The 25,767-nt window shown below is 38.8% G+C and overlaps 2 protein-coding genes across 4 annotated transcripts in view; both read left to right on the top strand.

The window, feature by feature from the left end:
* Positions 1 to 178: 178 nt before the first annotated feature.
* Positions 179 to 12,754, top strand: LOC105934070 (carbohydrate sulfotransferase 12). 2 transcript variants are annotated; one of them, XM_012873903.3, is made up of 6 exons: positions 180 to 299; positions 5,771 to 6,372; positions 7,700 to 7,842; positions 10,460 to 10,588; positions 10,695 to 10,887; positions 11,963 to 12,754. In XM_012873903.3, exons 2-6 carry the CDS (start codon positions 5,890 to 5,892, stop codon positions 12,233 to 12,235), a joined length of 1,221 nt encoding a protein of 406 aa, XP_012729357.2. In that variant the 5' UTR covers positions 180 to 299; positions 5,771 to 5,889; the 3' UTR covers positions 12,236 to 12,754. The 2 variants fall into 2 exon arrangements, with proteins under 2 accessions (XP_021177910.2, XP_012729357.2); XM_021322235.2 differs by lacking the exon at positions 10,460 to 10,588 and having other exon boundaries at positions 179 to 299.
* Positions 12,755 to 14,819: 2,065 nt separating this feature from the next.
* Positions 14,820 to 25,767, top strand: part of ern2 (endoplasmic reticulum to nucleus signaling 2) — a 28,562-nt gene continuing 17,614 nt past the window's right edge. For both annotated transcript variants that reach the window (XM_012873902.3, XM_012873901.3), the window contains exons 1-7: positions 14,820 to 15,327; positions 18,535 to 18,652; positions 18,734 to 18,767; positions 20,797 to 20,869; positions 20,947 to 21,019; positions 22,362 to 22,484; positions 22,562 to 22,663. In XM_012873902.3, coding sequence (XP_012729356.2) covers positions 15,238 to 15,327; positions 18,535 to 18,652; positions 18,734 to 18,767; positions 20,797 to 20,869; positions 20,947 to 21,019; positions 22,362 to 22,484; positions 22,562 to 22,663 — 613 coding nt within the window. In that variant the 5' untranslated portion in view covers positions 14,820 to 15,237. The remainder of the gene's footprint in view (positions 15,328 to 18,534; positions 18,653 to 18,733; positions 18,768 to 20,796; positions 20,870 to 20,946; positions 21,020 to 22,361; positions 22,485 to 22,561; positions 22,664 to 25,767) is intronic.

The raw sequence follows: 25,767 nt of genomic DNA, 5'->3' as shown, positions 1-25,767 counted from the left end.
AAAAAACTCAACCCAAACCCCCTCTTCGCTGACAGGATGATAACGGATCAAATCAAAGACTAATAGCAAATAAATAGTATTTTTTCCCCCCAGCTTGAAATTCAATACTGTAATGACGACTGATGATGATGAGAGCAGACCTTGTGGAAGCGTCTGTTGTCTGATCTCGCGAGAGTTGCTAGTTGATTCTGTGTGAAGTCGCTGCTGCCGCTGCTGCAGCAGCTTCTGAACCCGCCCGGTCTCATCACCGGACCGCCGGGGCAGTGGAGACACCGACCGATATGGACCTCCTCTGCAGGGTAAGCTTAAACGCAACTCAATTCGGGTGTTTAATTTTCATTTTTATTTTACTGCAACATAACAAATGACCGTTCAGATGGACTCTTTGTCCCCTTAATTGTCCCCCCGGTGTGGATGGAGGACCCGGGCTGCGGTTTGTTTCAGGGTAAAAGATTAAGCATGAGGGGAAATATGTCTGTCTGTGTCCTCAGCTGCTGTGGGGATGAATTACATGACACGGAGACCGCGTTCAGAGCGCTCCGTGAACGGACACGTTGTGCCTTTGGTGGGAATATTTTCCCCACCGAGTGGAATTTATGAAAAATATGCTTTCAAATCTTTATAAGAACTGAAATAAACAACAGCATGTAGATAATCCGCCGCTTTAAAATGACCTAAAATGAGAGGAGGAGAAAAAAACAAATCACGGAGTTGTTATTTTCTGCTGATGAGGCGCGTGCGCGCGTGTGTCCGTCGCGTGGCAATACAAGCAGTGAGCTCGTGGCAAATAAAACAAAACAAAGCCCTTGTTTTGAGTGTGGAGACTAGCCTGTAATTTTCTCTGGGTGTATTTGGGCCGGAGTGAGCTCACAGCAGATGTTTTTGTGGGTCAGAATCAGCTTCCCTGCCCCCCTCCGTCTCCGTCCTCCTCCGCGGACCCGTTTGTTCACGTCTCCGTGTGATCTCGGAGCCCGAGGTTCCCACGGTCCCTGGGTAACTCCACACCCAGAAACACGGCCAAGCGTGGCGTGGGGGCAGAGAGGAGCTCATTGTGATGTTTTTAACGTGTCAATATTTGCCATTATAACGTTATAACTACATATTCTGTTGTAGTAAAAAAAAAAAAAGTCACTGATTAATGTTTAAATAAGTGACTTTTTGGATTAGATTTGGGTGACCAACACCCCAGAGTTTAAATCCTGTTGTCAGGATTCCTGTTCAGGCTTGAAATTTCTGAGAAAATTTGGATGTTGAAATATTTTTTTTTACCTGTTCCGACTAAGTATAGAAAATTCCCACCAGACCTCTTTCCCCTAAAAGTTGTATCCATCCATCCATGACATCACACATGGATGGATTGGGGTGTGTGCGTGTAGTATTTCAGCTTTAAAGTGTTGAGCGGACAGGTTTTATTCCCAACATGACCAAACACGAACACAGGAAATTAAGATTTAACTGTGAAACAACACCATAGGACTGTTTCTCAGCTACCTTAAAAATGCCTGTTACCTCAATGGATAACAGAACAGCAGAAACCAGGCACACTAAATCTGTTTAAGTCACTGTACATCAGGAAGTGCTGAAATTTAATTTTGTTTTATGCACGTCACAAAGACCATTTCAACTAAAAGCGTGAAAAATTGACAAATTAACTATTTTCTTTTGTATTTCTGTGTATTTATACCGTGCAAATCAGATTATAGTTATTAATACTGTCATGTTGCTCTCCTGATACAATATTTGATACCTCATGAATATAGGTGACGTGCTGTTGAAGTAAAATAATAATTTCGAAATGTGTAAAAATGCCCTCTGCTGTTTTGGACAGCTTTGGGCCTCATAGAGTTTAGTGTCTCTTTGAGCCGATACAAGGAGGCTGATCTGGGGCTGCAGTCCGTTCCCTGCTCCGCCTTCCTCCTCTCAAGTCAGACGGTGAATCACCTGGGGGGGAAGAGGGGGGAGGGCTGTTTGCTTGATGGTGCGCTCTGATTGGAGAATATGAATTACATAGAAAGACAACCTACGTAGAAAGACGAGCTGTTTTCTGATCTGACTAATTACTGATCTGGCTAATTAACAACGCTGACTGCCCCTGAGCAGGTGCTTTGGTATTAAATTTAGACATTAACATGGCCTCATCAGTGCACAGCAGACCATATTATATCCCCAAAACCTCAATTAAATTAAATTTTATTTATATAGCACCAATTCATGAAACATGTCATCTCAAGACTTAGACTTAGACTTAGACAACTTTGTCATTTTGTATGCACAAAGTGCGTACCGAACAAAATTTTGTTGCATACAGCTGGTAAATCACAGTAAATTACAGTATAAAGTGCAGCAGTGATTAAAAGTAAACAATTGAAATGTAAACAATGCAGGAGAAAGAGACAGTGTGCGATCACAGTGTACAGGTGAGTAGTTTAAAACCATTTGTAAGTGCAGAATGATTGTGCAGAGAGCATTTGTGCAAGAGTGCATTTAGAAACTAAGTTCGGCAGCATTTGTAATGCTATATATATATATATATATATATATATATATATATATATATATATATATATATTAGGACTGGGCAAGTTAACGCGTTAATTTCGCGTTAATTCATTACCCTATTAACGGCGATATTTATTTTATCGCGCATTAACGCATGTTGCTCACATGCTTCCAGTTAGTGTCAGTCAGCACGCGCGCTGACTGCAGTGCGCTGTCACGGCAGCACTCTCCCGCTACCCCTCCCCTCTCGTACATGGCTCAGCGGCGCCAGCCAATCAGCACGCAGGCTCAGCCTGGCCCGCTCACTCAGCTCTCACACAAACTTAATACACAAACAGCTGAGAGAGACCGCACCGCAGCAGCGAAAAAACATGATCAGGGGAAGTAGCACCGTTTGGCTTTATTTTAATACCGTAAATGAAATCAAGCTGTATGTTTTGTAAAAAGCCGGTTCATTTCAGTGGAAACACAACAAATTAATCTAAGCACGTGAAAAAACATGAAAACGTCGAGCCCCAGAAACGGAGAGAGGAGACGAAACTTCTCTCATTGCCCCGACAGACCCACATATATTAAAAAGTGTTATTTAAGATAAGATAACATTAGCTAATCCTTTTTTTATCCCACGACGGGGAAATTTATAGGATTAAAGCAACAGGCAGGTGCACACAACACAGACAAAATTACATAAGGATTGAAATATATAAGAGGTGGATTAGCGAAAAAACACTGAACATAACATTATTATTGTTGTTATTATTATTATTATTATTATTATTATTATTATTATTATTATTATTATTATTATTATTATTATTATTATTTAATTGTAATAATAAAATAAAAACCACAAAACCCAAAAGGTCAACAGTTTCATGATACATCAAGCTTAGGGACTGGCTAATATACAGCAGGTCAAAAAAGGCCATATTTTGGCTGCAGTGCTGCTGTTCTCTTATGAAGAAAAGATCAACTAGTGCACTAAATTCAATAGATGGGTTGAAAATATCCAGTATAAAATAAGTGCTACAAATGTTACAACACATTTGTTCATATGGCAGCAGAACATTAAAATAAAAGTGCTCTTTACACTACTTTTGAATTCATTCTTGGAGTTTGTAAATACAATGCGATTAATCGCGATTAATCGCGATTAATCAGGGCGATTAATCGCGATTAAATATTTTAATCGATGCCCAGCCCTAATATATATATATATATATATATATATTTTTTTTTTTTCCCAAAGTCAAATTCAATCAGATTATACAGAGAAATGAAATTTGTTATCATGGCCCCTTTAAGGAAACAGGAAACTAAGGAGGAAGGCATGCAGCTAAGGTTCATGGGCCGGAGTCAAACCAAGGGCGGTCACATCGAGGACTAAAGCTTCTGTATATGAATCGCACGTGCCACCCCCGTTACACAGTAAAAAACATTTTAACACAAAAATCTTAAGTTGTCTGTTGCGATCATTGTGAAGTAATAACAGGGTAAGTAGCTGGCTGTTCACAAAATGCCAAATCCAAGCCTAATAATGGAAAGTTAAGTGGAAGAAAAAAAAAAGTTAAAGAATTTGGTGGATGAACAACAAGAATTACTGCAGGCTAGAGACGAAAAAAGTGTGAAGAAAGGCCCAAGTTTGGGGGAGATTCACAAAGTTCAAACTGCTGCTGGATTCAAGGTCCCAGAGTCTAAATTCCTCAAATATATCACTATTAATCAAATGAGTTAAAGGGCATGTTTACATCATTTTCTCTAGGCATTTCCAAGCGTTTAGGCTTGCAGAGCAGGATGTCTGAAGTTGAGAAGTGTTTCAAAAAAGGCATAAGTGAAAGAAGGCAAGCACAAGGAAGTGGAAAGCTGTCACTTTGTAATGGTGTCACGTTCACAGCACGCAGTGGTGTCAAAAGTACACACCTTTGTTACTTAAGTAGAAGTATAGATACTGCAGTTTAAAAACACTCTGGTAAAAGTTGAAGTATCAACTTGACCTCTTTACTCAAGTAAAAGTGAAAAAATATGTGCTCCAAAAACTACTTAAAGTATAAAAGTATAAAGTAACCTTTAAAAAAAATGCCTCTATATGAATTGAAAGCTTAATTTAAACACTGATTAGTTCTACATGTGACCCAAAACACAACATAATCATTAACCCATTAGTCATAGACAAAGTCACTCAAGGAGTGACTCATTGGTTAGCTATAGAATAGCTAACCAATGAGTGTTTGCGTTATATGACTCATCCAATTACACTAGTTCTCATTAGGTGTGGATGGCGCCAATGATCTGCATTGGATGGCGCACATTGCGTGAAATAAATATTTATAAATTTTAAACTGAAGCCAAGAGTAACGAGTAACGTTTGTTTTGAAAATGTAAGGAATAGAAAGTACAGATACTTGTGTGAAAATGTAATGAGTAGAAGTCAGAAGTAGGAAGAAAAATAAGTAATGGAGTAAAGTATAGATACCTAAAAAGTGTACTTAAGTACAGTAACGAAGTATTTGTACTTCGTTACTTGACACCTCTGACAGCGCGACGTAATCATAGCAGGTCAAATGCTAGTTCAGAAGATCAGGACTTATAAGGGGGTGGTGTGGGTACGAAGTCAGGAAATATGCTGTCTGAGATCATCTGATGTCCCAACAATCCAGCATCCTACCCAGGGGTTAAAAGGACTCTGACTCTGTAATGCACCACAATGGTAAATGTTAGGTAGTCCACACTGTAATTTATGCCAAATCACAGCAAATAAACAAAGCGGACAATCTTCTGTCTGAGTGACCGAGACGAAAAAAAGATCTACCTCTTGAAGCGGGACTCGTATTTTAAGCACAACTAAAGCTCCACGCTGACCACAGATTATGCAGAGGTGCAAGATGGAAATTTTACAACAGCCATAAATATCCCCTGACCTAAATCTAAACTAAAGGGGACGTCAGAGGGGCGGAGCATTCAAAGCAGGCCAAAACTCAACACTTTGGCCATCTACAGGCTCTGCTTATGATTATTATCTAAACATATTAAATGAAAAGGGAAAGTTATTCAGAAGATATGTCACAGATGCATCTATAGTTATCACAGCAGTTGCGATTGCATCTGGGTATTTCATTTTTTTTTTTTTTAAATAAACTTGCCAATAACGATGCTTCTTGTTTGTTTCGTTGTACATGTACTTTCTTTTTTTTATCTCAAATCAGTTGGATCGTTCTTCTGGTTTTCAGACGAAAGAAATCTTTGCTCTATTTCCTCTTCCTCTTTCTTTTAGATGCAGCTGTGAAGCAAGAAGTACCGCCTTCAGTGTTTCGTAGAAAGCCACCATGGGCTGGACATAACCAATTCCTGCTTCTCCTCACCGGCCTCACCGGTTTTTAATGCAGCATAACCATGGGAACATGGCGCGGACTACGAGTGGCTTTCGTCCTGGGCTCTTTGTTCATGGTTCTGCTCATCATTGCCTACTGGGACGATGTTGGCGGACCCAACCTCTACCCGTTTCAGGATCCGAAACACAAATCGCTTCCCTCCGGTTGGAGGGGCCCGAGCACCACCGTCTCTCCAGCGTCTTCGTCCGTCATCCAGGTACAGACCCGCGCCTCCGTCGCTGGCTCCAGCAACGCCGAGATCCCCCCGGAAGAAACGCCCGAAAAGCCTGCAGGTGAGACGCAGACGAGGAAGGAAGGAGAAGGAGAAGGAGACGAGGAGAGGGAACAGGAGGCGAGGAAGCAGAGGATTGTTGACGTGTGCTCGGGGAAGGAGGCGCTGGAATTTCCCGGAAGGACTCGGGCATTTGAACAGATCCCCTTCAGGGAGCTGGATCATCTGATAGTGGATGATACACACCAGATAATCTACTGCTATGTTCCCAAGGTACGATTTTATGGCTTTATGTGTATTTATGAGGCGCTAAACTGGTTTGATTACACACGACACACTGTAAAAGCTTGATATGTCGCCTCCAGTTAGACTTTCTTTTAACCTTTTAAGCAAATCTTGATTGATATTTCTTTAAGGCGCCACAAGGTCCGCATCTTTTCTTGCTTCTTTTGTTTAATAACCCTCTTAAACCAGATCTATAAATGAATCAGGTATTTAACAGCTTTTAAACTCAGAATATCTCAGGCAATTGGTATCGTTGAAAAGTTAATTATAATGATTATTAGTTTATATTTATTTACAAAATAAATATTTTGTACTTCTTCTACTTGGATACACCTAAATATGATGATTATTTATGTTTTGTAGACAGAAGGGAAACAAAGTAGTAAACAGAAGTCGGAAATTTTGCAAAAATATAAAACTTTTGTGTGAAGAAAGTGAAAAATTTTATGATTAAAGTCAGAAATCTGCAAGGGACACATTGATTTCTGTGTTGTTTTACAGAAATAATAATGGCATTAATGTTAGCTACAAGATAAGAAAAGCTTTAAAAGCAGCAAAAGAAGCAGTTGACAGATACCTGCAGCCTTCTGCTTTATTTAAGCATAACTGGAATTACCAGATACGTCTCAGTTCATGGCCTCTGCTGCCGAGTCCAGGCAGGCCCGGGAGGCAACACTTATAATATCAAAGCTTCTGTAGTAAAACAACGACTTCTACTGTATCTGACTTTTTATTGCATTTTTATCGGGAAATTTAAATCCTAAAAGTTTAGTTGTTTTTTGTTCTGACTTCACGTTGCAATAGCAGAGAATATCCTAGTTTAATTATTAAGGGTTTGACTTCTTTTTTTTTTTGCAAATTCATGACTTTTCCAAACCGAAGACGATCAAGCTATTTTCATGAAAGTATTTGAGATTTCTCTTTCAGAAATAATTTTTCAGAAATTAAGCAGTATGCTTTTCAAATTAAACAGTCTTTGCTTTGGATATTGCAGACTTTTTCGTAAATAACTGTTGACTTCTTTGTAAATTACCATTTAGTGCAAACTGGACAGCAGTTTAAGGGAACTGAATAGGATGGAAGAAGAACAAGTCTGTCTTTTAGCTGGAAGACTAATTCGTCTTTCTTCAAAGTGAAGGTGCTGAGTGGAGGTTGATCTACTGCAGGTTAAATATTGACGGATCGTTACGTCTTACCAGAACATGAACCGCCCCTCTATGTTGGCGGTGTTTGGTTTTTGCATTCTTCCTCCATATGTAGATTGTTTATTGATCTTCAGGTTTTCGGTTTTCTCCCTCCTCTGCTCTCGGCGCAGGTGGCCTGCACCAACTGGAAGAGAATCATGGTGGTCCTGTCTCAGTCCCTGATCTCACCCGTCACAGGGAAACCCTACACTGACCCGCAGTCTGTGCCTGCTGATCTCGTGCACAACTCCTCTCTACACCTCACCTTTGCTAAGTATGAAACGTGCATTCATCTTCTTTTTATATCTAGGCTGCATCAAAATGCTGACCAAGATCAAAGGTACGGAAAGATGTACAGCCATGTCAAACAATTAGGACACTTCATTAAAAATTCACTTCTTTATGGTCCTCATCTAGCTTTGTCTTAGCTGTACCATATGTTTTAACTCTTTTAGTTATTGACTCCAGATATTTTCTTGAAGCCATTTCCTTACTTATAAAACTCCACACACACACATCTTCCTTACAAATGAAATGTCCTCCTGTCTTTCCCATTTTGAAGAGTGGGTAAGAGAAATGAGTTTGTGTGTTGGGATCTATATTCATAATCATGGGAAGAGGAAGTCATAGCTTAAAAATTAAAAGTTAATGAACATTAGGGCTGGTCAATAATTCAATATCAACATATATTGCGATAGACGCCTGATCAGTTTCAATAGAAAACACGTCCGATAAAATGTCCAATAACTCAATGCTCTTCGATTCAGAACCACATGGTATTCTGGGGGATACATGCAGAGGAAATGATTTAGACTCTCAACCTCTCATGGCCAAACTAAGCAAGGCTGGTAGTAGGGCTGACCTATTTTAAGGTTAAAAGTTACATTTAATTAGAGTTAAGTTACAGTTTACATTCAGGCTTTTTATCCCTGGTCCTTGTTTCTAATCGGTCAACAAAACACAACAATAATTATCGATATCGACTGATATCAAAGGCTTAATATTGTGATACATTTTTCTGCCATATTGCACAGCCTTAATGAACACCTAAAAACTAAGTTTAAAAAGCAAAGTGCAAAATAAAATGATGTTTCAGGTCCATTTGTTTCATAGGAAGCGTTGGGGCTATGACTAATTGTGGCACCAGTAAGTTTACCGGGTAAAAGCTTAACTAGGGGTTAGGGCTGGGCAATATATTGAGATTTAGAAAATATCAAGAGTTTTCTTTCAAAGAGATATAAGATGAGACTATGTCATTTATATCGAGGTGGTCTATGTTGTGTTATAATTGTACTTTTATGTTTTCCAGTAGGTTATTTTTAACTGTTTCTCATATTTATCCACAGCTGTTTGTTAAATTTATTTTGCCTGTGAGACATTTAAGATTCAGAGATGCCTTTTTTATAATTTTCTTCATGAAAAGAAGAACATATCGTGATAAATATCTTATGTCAGCATTTTGTCTAAAAAACATTGAGATATTGTTTTTGGTCCTTATTGTCCAGCTCTGCTAGGAGTGCAGATAAACATGGAAGCTGTTGTTGAAACGCACATTGAAACGTCCGGAATATTATACAGAAGTAAAACAGATTATTGAAAGTCACCCGGTTGGATCAGTGGTTCTCAGCCCCGGTCCTCAGGGGCCTTTGCCATCCTGCATGTTTTAGGTGTGTCCCTGCTGCCACACACCTGACTTAAAGGAACGAGTTATTAACAGGCTTCTGCAGCACCTGATGGGATGCTGAGGAGGTAAAGCAATCATTTCAAGGTGTGGTGGAGCAGGTGTGGTGGAGCAGGCATAAATCTAAAGCATGAAGGACAGCAGGCCCTGAGGCTTAGATTACAGACAGGACGGATAGAAGGGAAACAAACTCAGTAAACAGAGAAACATGAGATTAGCTTCCTACTTCCTGTCTGCGTGCTGTCTGAAATGCTCCAGGTTAGCTCAAGCTGAAAATCCTGAGAGGCTCAGAGTGATCAGAAATAAAGGATCAAGAATTTTTGACTGGATTTTATTCTAATTATCTCCTCCCAAATTATACCGAAGTATTTTTTCTAACATTCCTGTGCTGACCTGAATTTGATTTATGCAATCCAGGGGAAATAATTTAGACTGACCTCGATGTCCTTATTGGGGTTTTTTTCTCCCTACTTTCTCATTTTTTGGGAGCTGAAAATATGAATAGCTTCATGCTTCTGTGGTCTCGAGTCCTTCCTGCTAGGAGAGGAGAAAAAATAAAGAAGATATCTGCATAAAGCAACACTCGTATGAGAGGGGATACATTACAGCTCCTATATTGCGCAGAAAATCTACTTATTTTACATTGTTTATACTGATTGGTAATCAGGACTCATATTATTTTAATATTTATAGAAAAACATAGAAGTTTTAAAAAGAAGAGACTGTAGATGTGTCATGTAGGAAGAGTAAGTTGAGTACATTTTTTAATTCCTGTCAACAGCACTGTGAGGAAATATGCTTAAGATGACTTTAGATTTAATAAGATTTAGGGAGGTAATTTAACACATTCTGTCAGGCAGCCCTTACTGCTTGTTGCCTCGGTCAAAAGGTTTACTAGTGCCGATGTTGACATAAATTAAAAGAGGCATTTAGAGAGCTAAACCTTGGAAAAGGGAGTGGAAACATCCGGAGTGAGATGATGCTGCAGCACAGAGACACTTTTCTTTACTCCTCAGGAGCTGTGCGTTCCTTTTTTTTTATTAATATAAAACACAACTTTTCCAGCTTTTGGAAAGATTTGACACTGTGTCCAGATGACTCCTCTCATTTTGAAGAGTTTGGTACAGGAGCTGCTCAGATTTTGACCCCAAAAGAAGAGTTAAAAGCAACACATGGTGATAAGCGTTTAATGTGCTCTGTGTGTGTCCAGGTTTTGGCGTCACTATGGGTCACTTTCACGCCACCTCATGGCGCTCAAGCTTCAGCACTACACCAAGTTTCTGTTTGTACGAGACCCCTTTGTGCGTCTTATCTCCGCATTCAGGAACAAGCTTGGGAGGTGTGTGTGTCTCTTATGTGCATGTAAACATAATAAAGGGGAACTCTGGCACTTGTTTAACTAACTATAAAAGCATGCTTATCTGTGCACGTGTGTGTTTATCAAGGCCCAACGAGGACTTCTACAGGCAATTTGGTTCAGTTATGCTGCGTCGGTACGGAAATGCGTCTGGAAGTGTGGCAGAGACGGCCGCTGAGGCATTCGCAGCGGGAATCAAACCGACGTTTCGTCAGTTCGTCACGTACCTGCTGGATCCAGAAACGGAGAGGGAGAGCATCTTTAACGAGCACTGGCGGCAGGTACTGCTGAGCACGATGTTTTCTCGAGTTTGAAAACAGTCTTTTGTCTCCTCAAAGAAAACCTAAACTTTTTTTTTTCTCTATGAGGCCATATAAAGATATCTATTCAGCACCTGGACAGACTACATTCAACTTTTCTGCACTGTTAGACTCCAAGTACACAACAAAAGGTTTTTTAAAAAGCTAAAAAAGTGGATTTTGCGTGATATGTTCCCATTAGAGAGACACCCAAGACGCAGCTATAGAAACATTTCTAGTTCAAATTGTGAGTTTATTATGTGAAGAGTACGTTAATTTGTCCGGCGATGAGGAGGCATACATGATAAATGTCTGAGAGCAATAACTTAGACACCTTACAGACAAGCATCTTACTAAGGAAATGAAAAGCTCAATGTGGCAAACCTTGTACCACAGTTGTGAAATAAGTCATTGCTAAAGATAAACTAAACCTCTGCCGGTATTCAGGAAGCTCTTGTAATTTTTGCTCCAGTTTCGATACACATTGTTACTCTGATGCACACAGTCACCTGGACTTCAATTTCTCCAAACAAACTGAAAACTTAAATTAGTAAATTTTGCAGTGAATCTCTCAAACATAGCTGTAGTGAACATAAGTAGCAAAAACTGTCAATTTTCTGCTCATGATCAGTATGTAGTTTTGCCCATGAGTGGTATACTGCACTTTAGTATTGTATTTAGTAATTGGTGTAAGGAAATAGCCCCACACCAATTTAAAAAAAATTGTTATAAAAGTAATTTGTTCTGTCCAGAAAACAATCATAAATTTTAAACAAACCATCAAAATATGGCAATGGTTATTCCTTAATAAGAAATAGAAGTCTCCAGAGCCTCTTTTTGTGTCAGAAATGTGTTTTTAAACTTCCATATCTGCTTTAAACGGCAATTTGTGACATATTTTTAATCATTGCAGAGGTTTTTTCTTCTAGGTTCAAACTCTTCATTTCTTCTTAGAAAAGTTAAGGATTCTGGTTTCTTTGCAAAATTGTGAGTGATAAAAATGGATTGTCGCGTCTTCGTTTACTTTCCTGACTGCTCTGATTTCTCTGTTTTGCAGGTGTATCGTTTGTGTCATCCTTGTCAGGTGAAGTATGACTTCATAGGACGGCTGGAGACCCTGGAATCAGACTCAGAGCAACTGCTGAAGCTGCTGAAGGTGGATCACCTGCTGCAGTTCCCATCAGGTCCTCGAAACCGCACGGCAGCCAGCTGGGAAACGGACTGGTTTGCAGAGATCCCCATTACAGAGAGGAGAGAGCTGTACAAACTATATAAGCCAGACTTTGAGCTATTTGGCTACGCCACACCAGACAGTGTGCTCCACCACTAGCAGACTACAGCGAGCCAAATAACTCTAGCCCTGCACTGTGTGTAGAGCACACATGTTGCCTTCCTGTACGCAACCACATTTTGCCTTTTTGCACCCGTCTGTGATGCTGTTTGTCTCGGTTTCTGAGCTTACCTCAAATGACAGCTGTGCCTGCCAGTGTTATTTTATTCTACTTTTTTAAAAACAACATAACATAATATCTAAAATGGTGTCTCCTTACAAGTGATATCAACCCAGTGTGATTCCACAGGTAGAGGCACTTTGAATAGTATTTTTTGAATAGTACTGTATTTTCGGTAAGTTCTGGGTAAAAGACTGAGGCGTATGAGAATCAGGTGGTATTCCTAAAGGGAAATATGCTACAAGCAAATCAAATCTGTTGACTCCCTATAAGTTAAAGTTATTGTATTGTGTGACAAAGTAAAAGCAAACCATGTTTATTTTTTCGATTTATGATTCTTGTTGTCTCTGTAATATTATCTATTCGGTAATTTAAATGTATTAAATCATTTCTTTGAATACAACACTTCACATGGGAGGAGCTCGGAGTAGAGCTGCTGCTCATCCGCCGTTAAAACGAGTCCGCTAAGCTAATTTGAGGATTTGATAAGGATGCCTGCATACAAATTTTTAATAAATCCAAAACTAAAGTGGATTTTAATTTTCACTATAGTGCATTTTATGTATAACAGGGTTGAATTAAACCTTTTTAACTGACTGAAGGCAGACATTTTAAAATGTTAAAACATATTTTATTATAGCAGTGCACTTAAACGGACAAGCTAGCAGAGGGCAGCATTTAACAGAGAAGAAGCCAAGTGGCTCAAGGTTTACTCTGGAGGAGCTGCAGAGATCCAAAACTCTGGAGGGAGAATCTAACAGATTGTTTTTTCTGCTTATCCTCTTTGGACACACTTAAATGTTTCACATCATCATACAAATTTGAAATATCTGACAAAGCTACCTTAGACAATACAAGAGGGCATTTTCAAATAAAGATTTCCTTTATTAAATAGGGAAAAGGCTATTAAAACCAACCTGGCCTTATATGAAAAAATTAATTGTCCCCTGAATCTGTACCAAGTGTTTGTGGCGACTAGGAGTAAGCCCTAAAATCTCTCTGGACGGGCGTTTGCCCACTTTTCTTTGCAGAATTGTTTTATTTTGTGAACATTGGAGAGCTTTGTGGTTTCATAAACCATGTGTTTAAGAGCATAACACAGCACCTCTATTGGATTTAGGTCCACACTTTGACTAGGCCACTCCAGAACCTTCATTCCTTTCAGTCATTTACAGGTGGACTTGCTGGTGTGCTGTGGATCATTGACACTGGTGTATACCCAAACGAAAGGACACAAACTAACCATGAGCAGAATTCATGGTTTTGTCATTTACATCAATGCATCGACAGACCATCACACTACCACCACCACTGTTTGACTGCTGTGTGATTTAAAAAAAAATAAAATAAAAATTCTACAACATAAAAAAAGCTAAAGGGATATGAACAGACAATGATAAAAACAAAAAAACAAATCCTTATCTATTTTTCCTTCATTCCAAGGAGTCAGACTTTAGTGTCATAGTACAATCCTTCAGAGTAAAAGTTCTCAATTTTGTCCAGTTCTAAACACTAAGCAGTATAGTTTCTACACGTAAAAATTAAACATAATCAGCAGTGGAAGAATTACAGAAATTGTCAGAGCTATGAAACAAGTCTTGAGCCAGGACCTGTCTCAGGACTCCGTTGATCATCAGTCTGACAAGTTTGGAAATAGTCTTTGTGCCTATCTGTGTGAACAAAGTGCCAAAATATCCACTTTGAAAAATGTTCAGACAGTCTGACTCAAAGGAAAATTGAAACAAATTAGGAAAGATAAAATGCAGTGCTGTTTGTGCAGATGACATAGTGCGTTGAAGCCAGGTGTATTTTAAAAATACACCAATAACGGTTTAAATCAATAAGGAAATGTTGAATATACACTCCCACACTTGAAAGCTTTTGTTTCCTAAATTGTCTATTACAACTCTAAAATGAAAAGATGATGTATTGAATGATATAGACCATGAATTCAGAAGGAAAGCAGGAAAAGACTCCCCTCATGTGTTTAAATGTCTTATGTAATTTCATGTGCAGTCTAACTTTTTTAGTGTTGACAAAAAACAAAACTACCAAAGTATTATTATTATTTTTTTAAATGACCTGAACTTTGTCATTATATTCAGATCTTGCACCTCAGTGTTATTGTATGTCTATAGGAGTACCCTGGGTGTGAATACGTTTATGCAAGACAATGAATTACAACCTTCATCAATGGAAATCAGAATTCGCTTTATTCGCCAGGTATGTGTGGACATACAAGGAATGTGACTCTACAATGCAAAGTATGGAAAACAAGCGATTGGGAAGATCACTGTGATAAAAATAAACGTCTTAAAACATTTGACAGTTAAAATGAAGGAGAAAATTACCTTCTGGAATCATAAAGTAATGTAAAAGCTTTCCGTCGCTGGTCTGTGTGCGGGTCTACTGGATGTGTGGGAAAAGAGAACAATTAATCCCTCCACCTCTTTCGATTGCACAAAAAGCCTTTCTTGTTGCGTTCACACTCGTCCTGTTGTCTGTTTCCACGTGTTCCAGCTGTTTCCATAGCCCCGCCCCCGCTCTTCTCAACGCCGCCTCTGATTGGTCGAGCCAGCTCTCCGTTAATTTCCGGACAGTGGGCCCCTCCCACTTCTCTCCGTCAGTCCTGACAGCTCGCTCCCCGACGCTACGACAAGCTCTCCCCCCCGTGACGGAAACACGGGAAAGTGACAGGAGAGCGTTGTCATGAATCTACGGCGGCGGCGTTTTAATTTCCACCACTTTCGTTAGACACGTCGGAGTTTATAGCTCTGCGGCGGACGGACGGCGGAAATGAAGAGAGAGTCGGACCTCTGTCGCTAGTTTAACAGCTTTGGAGCGAGTCCTCTGTGTTTGTTTGTGTTCGCGTCGGACCACCATGAAGCCGACAGTTTTAGGGGTCACGACGGGTCCGGGACACCTTCTGCTGTGTCTTCTCCTGCTGTCCTGCGAAAACAAACCACTTCAGGTAAACCCGCTACCGCCTGCTCGTCTGTTTCTGCGGCCGTCGGGACGGGTCGTGTCCAGGCGTTTGTGCGCAGCGGGGACTGGCGCGACTGGATTCTCTCAGGCTATTTCAGGCAACAGAAAAAGTTGCCAGTTATGTGATGATGGGACATTTAAAGAGTTTTGCTAGCTGGCTGGCCGGAAAAGGGAAAAATAAGAACTTATCTGGAGACGGCAATGCGGCGTGTGTACGTCCACGTGAAATGTCGTTTTTGGTCCCGCGGGTTCTGTTCACCTGAACGCCGGTGCGCGGTTTGGCCAGATGACGCCCCTCACTGGGTAAACATGGGAGCGGTTTACGCACACGGATGCAGCGTCTGTCACCTGAGAGGACATCATTTCAATCAAACCTTTATTTATAGAGCACTTTATACACCCAATGGTACCGGCTCCATATATTTAGAAGAACACAAACCATCTTGTTACATCCTATTTCACTGAAATAAGAAGTTGATCTCCATCTAATGTAGGGCTGGGTATCGTCTAAGTCAGGGGTCAGCAACCTTTACAGCACGCATAGCCTAAACACATTTTGTTTAGAGCCACAAAAGTTACACATCTCTTTGAAACAAGAGCTTGTTTTTATAGTATACTATAGGAAATTTGTTTACATTATTTTTAATTAAAGATCAACAGTTTTTATTATTTAACCAACAGTATTTTTATGTTTAGGTTTAATGCATTTTTTTCAATTGGACATTTGATTTTTATAGCAAATGGCATCAAAATGATGCAACCTATTGATAAAAAGATGCTTCATTTATCTATAGTAAAATATTCCACACACCATTAGTTTCTTTCTTTCTGGAAATGTTTTGCATACATTGCAGAACTAAAGGCATCCCAAAGCTAGCAATATTAAATTGCCTTCACATTTAGAAACATTGACCAACTCCCCACCTGCATTTTTAAGAGCCAAAGACCCCTGGTCTAGGATGAGCCGATTCGATATGATTCTCGATACATCCCTTACGATACAATACGATTCTGGATTATAGCTCAGCTTGATTTGATTTGACTCCCAATATCGATATTTATTACTTTCAAATCAATGGCCAAAGTCATTCAATCAATAAAACATGACAAATCTTATATTTATGTTCAATTTATTGAACACTGATATATTAACAGGAAAATAATTTGGTTCAATGCATTTAACGTATCACAGAAACCAAAAATGTGCCCAAATGTCTGATATTTAGGGACAAAAGCGCTTCTAAAATCCTGTTGGCCGTTCCGCAAATTCGTCTCACTTGTACTTCCTCACTGTGAACAGTGATGGCGCTCTGTAATAACCTCTAGGGTTTCGGCTGAACTTCTTACACATCATAGAAAAGAGCAGGCGTATGGTTGGTGCAGCGAACTGGTAGGAATGGGCTGAAAAGAAAGTCGGTCTTCCTCGCAATACTTTTCAATGGAAGTAAAAGTTTTCTCAGCAGTTCTGCAAGAAACATCATTGGGATTTAATAATGAAACATATCGACTAGATTATAGTGCATTTATTACAATTTGGCTCGAAGTGATTGCTCAAGATAGCAAAATTTGGTCATATCAGTCTGATGTGATGCTCTTCTCAAACTTTGTTATAATGTATTTTATTAACTCAGATCTTTACAGAAATCCACATAGTTTTCTAACAAATGCCTGGTGCATAGATGTGACCCCTCTGCCATCGCACCAAAACCATACAAGGAATCATATTTTACATGTCCAGCAGGCCTACTCTCTGTTTTTAAGTCTTCTTTTAAAACGCAGTATTTTCTTTCTGGCTTTTAACCCAGTTTGAGATGTTGGCTTTCGTGGTTTTATTGTTTGTTTTCATGTATCTGCCCCTGATTTTTATTTGTTTTATTGTTATTTTAATGTTGCTATTTCTTGAATCATTGGGCTTTTGTGATGTGTGGAGCACTTTGGCAAACTGAGTTATATTCTAAAGTGCTATATAAAAATCAAGACTTATTGTATTTGGGTAATATATGTAAAGTAAGTTAGTTTTTATTTTTATTTTTTTTTTTTACAATCAAAAACTTGCCAGCTGCTTTAAATGGGTTTTCTTTTGGGTTCCTCTTCTTCAATTTTCTCTTGAGTTCTTGTCCCCGCCATTACATTATAATGTCCTGTTTATGCCTAAACAATCTGGGAGGCGGACAAGAAGATGGATTGAGAGGCTCATAAAAACAATCTGGTTATATTAACACATTTTCATCCTCACAGTGTGAGCCAGAGTCATGCAATCTCTGATCGTGGTGTGTTGTTTACCGGAGGGGGTGGGGAGAATCAGGATATCCTGCTAAATAAGGAACGCAGCGCAATTATTACTGCAGCAAGTCTGTGTGGGGCTGGACCACTGAGCTATATTATACACTGGAGTGCTAATCACCGTCTGTTTGAACGAGTCGCTTTGAAGCCACCAGCCGCCATATTGGTACTCCCTATTTCCCCCCAGTAACTAGGGAATATGTGCGCTACAGCATCGAATAACGAGGATTTTCTCATGTTCAGGGGGGGCTTAAGACTTTTAAAATGTCAAATGCCATATAGTTGTATGTTATGTTCTAAAACTATCAAGTACTGAGAAAGTCATGTGCTGAAATATTTTGCATTTTATTCATTTAAATATATATGTTTAACATTTATAAATATATAAATAACAATATACAAAAACATATATTTACATATGTGTATACATATATACATATACACATACTTATATACATACATATATATATATATATATATATATATATATATATATATATATATATATATATATATATATATATATATATATATATATATATATATATATTTAATATAAATAACATGTAAAATATTTCAGCACCTAATTTCCTAGTAGTTGATAGTGTTAGTACATCCACTGACTGTAGAATTACCTGTGAAACGTTTTCACACAGCCAGAAAACTGCTTGTTGTTGCAACCAAATCCTATGGGATTCTGTGAGAGTAGGGAGTAGCAAGATGGCGGCCAGTGACTTCAGTTTTTCGGCAAAATCAGCACTCCAGTGTATTATACAGCTCAGTGGGCTGGATAGTCGATCCCTGACCCACACATCAAGCTGTGGGGGAAATCTTTGGATATGTGACTCACCGGAGGTCCTTCTCTGCCTCCTGACTTAAACGTCGTCTCTTTTCTTCTGTAACGCTTCAGGTAGGAGGAGTCAGATCAGTCACACTCCCGGAGTCCCTCCTGTTTGTCTCGACCCTGGACGGGAGTCTGCATGCTGTGTCCAAGCAGACCGGAGACATCAAGTGGACTTTAAGAGAAGGTTTACAAACGAATATTAGTGGTATTCACCTTTTAATCTGTTTTTTCTTTTTCATAAATTTATTCTTTAAACATATTTCAGACCCAGTTATTCAAGTGCCCAGCTACCTTGCAGAGTAAGTAACAAACACCTACAGGACACACACATTGGGCTGGATCCTTTTCTACTGCAGGTTTAAGTGGATTTCTGACCCTGTTTGGCAAAACCAACTTTCTGCTGTTAGCGTTTCATATTTAACCTTTAGTGTTTTGATTTGAATGTAGTTTCATCAAATGGGATCTAAGGGTGTATTCACACCGGCCACATTTTGTCCAGTTTAAACAGACCACAGTTTGTTTTCCCATTGGTCCGGACCTTTTGTGCAGGTGTGAAAGAACTGAAGCGAAGCCCGATCCAGATCAAACAACCAGACTGACACCCATTTTTTGAGGTTTCAAACGGGCTTTGGTGCAGTACATAGGGCTGGGCGATATGGCTTATAATCTTAGATTTTATTATACCAAATCCGATTAATCATTGTTTTTTTTGTACTTTCCATTTCACAAAGAGAAATTAAAGAAATTATTTTAAAAACTGACTTTAATATAAAGCATTTTATCTAGGAGTTGACCTGAATTCAAACTGCAACTAAATACAAGCTGTGAAACATGCTGGTAAAACAAGATGGCGGCCCCGCTGTTGTAAACAATGAAAATATGGTATTACACAATGAACTAAGAACAGGCGTCACTTCACTTGTGTGACTTCAAACTAACTTAAAATATATTAAATTATGGTTAAAAAAAGTTTCCTCTTTACAATAATTCAACCACATATTTTTCATAAACATATCCAGCATTACATGCTGTTCTCTTAATGGAAGCCCAATGAGTGCATTGGCAAAATAAAATCACGATTTTGCAAAAAATGAAATCTTAAAAAATTGCAAATTTGAATTAAATCTATTTATTGAAATGTCTTGAGACCTGCGTTGAATGATCTGCTCTTGACACTAACACTGATTTTAGCAGCTGTAATAGCAGCACAGATATGCAAAGCAGAGGTGTTGCACGCAGGATTTCCACGCTAGCTCTCCTCCGTTTCTGGTTCTGTTCTCCGTCCCACGTTAGTCATTTATGTCCAATGGGAGCAACGATCATCACACGTGTGGTTTTGTGTACAAGCCATAGTTCACTTGCAAAAAGTACAATGTGAAAGCAAACCGCACCAAACGAAAAACGTAAAGTCTGCTTTTGGTCTGGACCAAAGGACCTTCCTGGTGTGAATAAACCCCTTAAGGTTTTAGTTAAACCTGACGTGTGTTTGATAATCCAGTTATTAGCAGATACACCTTAGTGTGTCGGTTTAAAACCTGGAATCAGAGTTTCTCCTCATGCCATTGATCTGATTTTTAGTTTTAACTTTGGTGTGCATCAACAGAAGCTTTAAAACCAGATTTATATTTCAGCGCAGTTATTAAACAAATCTACATGCCCTTTGCTGCCTGGCAAACTCTTCTACCATCTTCTGATACTTAAGAAGATTTTCTTACTAAAAATCTCATGTAATGCCACACTTACTAACATAGAAACGTAACTACAAATGACCACATTTGTTGTTAATTATAATTCACTGTTATTATAAACCTAACAATAATGTTATAAAAAGGACATGTGCAAGTTTAACACTTCTTACCACGTAACATAGAAAGGATTCCTGGATCAATGTGAGCTTCTGTGCTTTCTGTGTCTGCTCTGTCTTCTCTAAGCCCCAGTGGGTCGAGGCAGATGAGCGTTCACACTGAGCCTGGTTCTGGTTCTGCTGGAGGTTTTCCTCCCTGTTAAAGGGGAGTTTTCCTCTCCACTGTCGCTTCATGCATGCTCAGTATGAGGGATTGCTGCAAAGCCATCAACAATGCAGACGACTGTCCACTGTGGCTCTACGCTCTTTCAGGAGGAGTGAATGCTGCTTGGAGAGACTTGATGCAACCTGCTGGGTTTCCTTAGAGAGGAAACTTTCTGACCAATCTGTATAATCTGATTGAATCTGACTTTGTAAAGAGCCTTGAGATGATGTGTATCATGAATTGGCGCTATAAATAAAATTTAATTGAATTCTAGTTAAAGGATTTTATTAGATGACTTTATATTTTCCTTTCAATGCAGGCCCGGTTTCCTCCCGGATCCTAATGATGGCAGTTTGTACGTGCTTGGAGGAAAACACAAAGAGGGCCTGATGGTAACGTTGCTTAGTTTGCTTCAGGTTTTTGTTTGGTGTTTTTACCAAGCAACCTTGATGTTTTTCTGTTCCCACAGAAACTGCCTTTCACCATCCCAGAGCTGGTTCAGTCCGCCCCCTGCAGAAGCTCTGATGGCATGCTCTACACAGGTCAGATACTCTCTAGATCACATGAAATTCAGATCTTTGTTTGAACATAAAATAATGACCAAAAAGAAGAAAAATAGTCTTTAAAGGCCTGGAGTCAACCCTCCATTAAATTTTTATTTTTCAGAACGTCTTGTGATTATTTTAGGTGGTCGCAATGCCTACAGTCCTTTTTAAGCTTTCTGAATTTTTTTGTCTATAGTTTTTCTCTGGATTTTGGCTGCTTTTTAGCTTAATTTCAGCCCCAATCATTTTGAAAGGAAGGCATGAAATGTTCTGATAGGGCTGGGTGATAAATTGATAAAATCAAATAATTCAAATTTGCAATTTATGAAGATTTAATTTTTTTTTTTGGCCAATGCAGTCTCTTGAGCTTCCTTAAAACTTTGCTCTATTTCAGTCCTGAAAGGGGAAATTGTTTTGGTGAAAGCAGCAATGTTGAATATATGTTTAGGAACATATATTGTCAAAATACTCCAAAGAGGAAATCTTTTTACCCTAAGACGAAGCACTTTAATTTATTAATTTGCTTGGTGTGAAGTAAAAAAAAAAAAAAAAAAAAAGTGAGGTATTTCACTTATTATTTCACTTACTTCTGTTAGTCTACAAGCTTAGCATCTAAATACATCACAGACTTGTTATCAGCGTATAAACCCTCCAGACCACTCAGGTCTTCTGGCTCCAGCCTACTCTGCATACCTAGAACCAGAACTAAACACGGAGAAGCAACATTTAGTTCCTATGCTCCACTTATCTGGAACAAACTTCCAGAAAACAGTAAAAGTGCTGAAAGCTTGAGTTCCTTTAAATCAAGATTAAAAACACGTTTGTTAAGGATTGCCTTCGACTGTTCTAGTTAAACTGTTTTACTGAAACATCATTAGTTCAAATTTGTAGTCTTAACTGTTTTTAACATTGGCTTTTTGTTTCTTTTTTCCCATGTTTTATTTTGTTTCCACATTTTATTCCAACTTGCTTTTATTCTGTTTTATTTTCCTATATTTTAATCATGTAAAGCACTTTGCATTGTCTTTGTAGTTAAATGTGCTATACAAATAAATGTGCCTTGCCTCAAACATCCGTGTCGTACTGTTAGCACGTAGCACCGATACGCCCACATTCTAGTTGTGTAATTTTGTCAACTTTCAGCGTAACATGCTGTTATGTGGGTTTTTTTTTTTACTCTTTATGATGCTTTTATTGACTGATGTGACCTATAATCGTCTGGCTCTTCAGAAACAAAACTATACAGTATTACTTCTGCACAGTACTGCTGTATAAACACATGACTCACCTGACTGCTGTTTGCAGATAATCTGCCTCCTTGGCATGTGTGTTTATACAGGAAAAAAACACGACGTGTGGTTTGTAGTGGATCCTGAAACGGGCGAGAAGCAAACGAGTTTAACCACCTCCTCCTCTGAGTCCATCTGCCCCAACACTCCTCTGCTCTACATCGGACGCACCGGTTTGTTGCACACCGACAGCACCTAAGGAGTTATTCGGTCTGGGGTTAATGAGCGTTTCTCTCTGTGTTTTTTTCAGAGTATATGGTTACCATGTTCGATACTAAGACGCAAGAGCTCCGATGGAACGCTACGTACAACGACTACTCTGCTCATCCGTACGACGAGAAGCAAGACTACAGTACGGCTCACGCATTCAGAAAGTCACTTAAACACAGTCTTAACGTACAGTTACCTGCAAAAGTGTTTATACCGGTTGAAATTCGTCACATCTTGTCAAATTACAACCACAAACCTAAATGTATTTTGTTGGGTTTTTAAGGGTAAGTCCAACTGAAAGGGCACATAATTGCAAAACAGTAAGAAAATGATCAATGTCTTCAGTTATGTTTACAAATCAAAAATCTGAATAGTGTGGCATACATTTGTATTCATTGTCCTTTGAGTCAATACCCTGAAAAAAAACACCTTTTGCTGGAATTCCAGCTGCATGTCATTTGCTGCATGCCTCAACCAGCGTCACTCATTTAGAAACTGGTGTTTTTGGCCATTCCTCTTGGCTAAATATGTCAAAGTCAACTCGACTGGATGTTGATCGTCTCAGCTGGATTTTGGTTGGGCCATTTTGACACATATGTACATATATTTCACTTTAGCTCTGGCTTCATGTCTAGATTCCTGCTGGATATTTAGCAGCTTCTGCTTTTCCATCAACTCTGACCAGCTTCCCTGTACCTGCTGGAAAAAAGCATCCCCAGAACATAATGGTGCCACCACTACGTTGAACTATGGGCATATTGTGTTTAGTGTGTTATACTCCCATCACATTATTGTGATTGCCAATGGGGAAACTGCTCAACAGCCAGGCTGCCAGCGATTACCTAGAGATGAGATGCCATTCATACCCCATTTATGCACAGCTGCCACAGAAATTATGCAGCAGCTAGTCAAATACCGCAGCAGTAACGCAATAATAACATAATTTCACTGTTGCAATTCATAGATTTTGCTCACCTCATTCAATTTTGACTTGGTTCAATTTTATTTATATAGACCTAATTCACAAGATGTGTCATCTCAAGACACTTTACAAAGTTAATATATGTTTAGCTAGTTTTCTATCTAAGGAAACCCAGCCGATTGCATTGAGTCTTCGAGAGGCAGTGGACAATTGCTTGTATTGTGTCGTCGACTTTGCAGTAGGGCTGAACGATTTTGGAAAATAATCTAATTGCGATTTTTTTTCTTTCTTAATATTGCAATTTAATGCAATTTTTTTTTTAGTTTAATTTTTCATGTGTTTTTAAAATATATACAAACAATGAATCAATTTGTTTCCTCGCCATGTGGATTAGTTGCTAAAAGACCCACAGCATCTAAACTCAGTAATGATTGCGTTCTGCCTACAATATATTTCAACCAAAATTGCGATTTTGACTTTTCTCTGCATTAACCACAAGCAACAAAAATTTAATTGGACATCAGTCCTTGTTGAACATAAAGTCCAACCAACAAGCAAGTCTATGTATTAAACTGATTGACCAGAACTTAATGCTATGTATGATTATATAAACTCTAAAACAAGTAATAAAATTACATTATCTCACTGCTGCAACTGTCTTCCCTTCCATGTGGAGGCAAACCCACTTTAAACATTTTACTGACACCTAATGGACGCATCTAATTCCCTAATTGTTACATAGCCAAAAATTGCAGACCTCTGCGATTTGGAAATTGCGTTTTTTTTTTTTAAAAATCACGATTATATTAAAAATGCGATTAATTGTTCAGTCCTACTTTGCAGCAATCCCTCATGGTGAGCATGCATGTAGCAATAGTGGAGATAAAAACTCCCCTTTAACAGGGAGAAACCTCCAGCAGAACCAGAACCAGGCTCAGTGTGAACGGCCATTTGCCACCCGACTGGGTTTTTTTTTTTTTAAAGATAGAGCCGAGACACCAAAAGAACAGACAAGCACTGATCCAGTCCTTTTTTAAATATGAATAAACAAATAAAATAAAACTATGACGTTCCTGCAAGAGAAATGCTCCTTGTCCGGACGCAGTGGATCAGTGTAAATTGAACGCTTTTGATTCCAATATGTGCGCACTCTTCAGAATGGGAACACGTCAAAGTGATGCGGACATACTTCACTGATTTGATGTGTTCAGCATAATTTCCTCATGTTTAGTCTCATCTTATATTGCATATAGGCCATAAAGATGTGAAAAGCTTTTTCCACATTGTGCTGTGTTCTCTACTTCGCTTGTGGCAAACAGGTCTTCTTATGGCTTCCTTTAAACCAGGGGTGTCAAACTCATTTTGGTTTAGGGGCCGCATACAGCTTAATCTGATCTCAAGAGGGCCACACGAGTTAACTCATTGCAAGATTAAATAGAACTAATAAAAGTGGACTTGTTGTTGATTTTTATATTAAATGAATTTCACTTTTACACAATATATTATGAATAACCTCAGGGTTTTTAAGAAAATTTCAAATTTTCTTAAAAGTGTGCAATTTCAACAATACTTTTACTCAGTTAAACATTTACTTGTTCATTATGCATAAGAACTGATCACAGTGATTGTACAATGTTGAAAAACATTTATTCACATTTTTTGGAACTTAAAAACACTGTCCTGCATGACAAAATACATCAAACAGATAAAAATTAAGAAATGATTTAAAATCAATATTCCACATCTGAAGCTCAGTGCTACCATCTGCTGATTAAAACACAGCGCCCCTCGTGGACAATATAGGAACTGCAGATTTTCAATTAAATGAAGTACATGTATTTTTTCAATAATTGTTTTATCATTCTCTTCCTTTTATCTCCTCTTTCTTTCATCTTTTTTTCTTCTTGTTCTTCCTTTCCTTTCCTACTTTCCCATTGTAGTGTCCATATCATTTGAGACATTCCCCGCATGAATCATAATAAAACTATTCACATTCATAAATCAAGCGGAGCACTATGGCAAAAGCAGTTCTGCTCCACTAGTGAAAGTCAAATCTGATGAGCTCTTTTTGGCATTAAGACAACAATTCTTATTGCCACATTGCCAGACAGGACACTGGGAAAAAAAAAATATTTTTTTTCTATTAAATAATGATAATGCATTTAGCAACCGGGCTGGACTAAATTGTTCGGCGGGCCGGAATCGGCCTGCGGGCCGTATGTTTGACACCCCTGATTTAAACAATACCTTTCTTCTTGCTGCTCTTGCATAAAGGCCAGGCGTGTGGGGTGCTCCACTTAAAGTCACTTCTGAAAGCATTTAGT

The sequence above is a fragment of the Fundulus heteroclitus genome, chromosome 5 (assembly GCF_011125445.2).
Source record: "Fundulus heteroclitus isolate FHET01 chromosome 5, MU-UCD_Fhet_4.1, whole genome shotgun sequence".
NCBI lineage: Eukaryota > Metazoa > Chordata > Actinopteri > Cyprinodontiformes > Fundulidae > Fundulus > Fundulus heteroclitus.
The sequence above is the reverse complement of the archived record's forward strand: the minus strand, read 5'-3'. Positions and strand labels throughout refer to the sequence as shown.

Bases quoted from the DNA above. Each gene is read 5' to 3' on its own strand.
- LOC105934070 (XM_012873903.3), top strand. From the start codon at position 5,890: ATGGGAACATGGCGCGGACTACGAGTGGCTTTCGTCCTGGGCTCTTTG. The intron at 7,843-10,459 runs GTATGAAACGTG...GTGTGTGTCCAG, and splicing joins CTACACCTCACCTTTGCTAA to GTTTTGGCGTCACTATGGGT. The intron at 10,888-11,962 runs GTACTGCTGAGC...TCTGTTTTGCAG, and splicing joins TTAACGAGCACTGGCGGCAG to GTGTATCGTTTGTGTCATCC.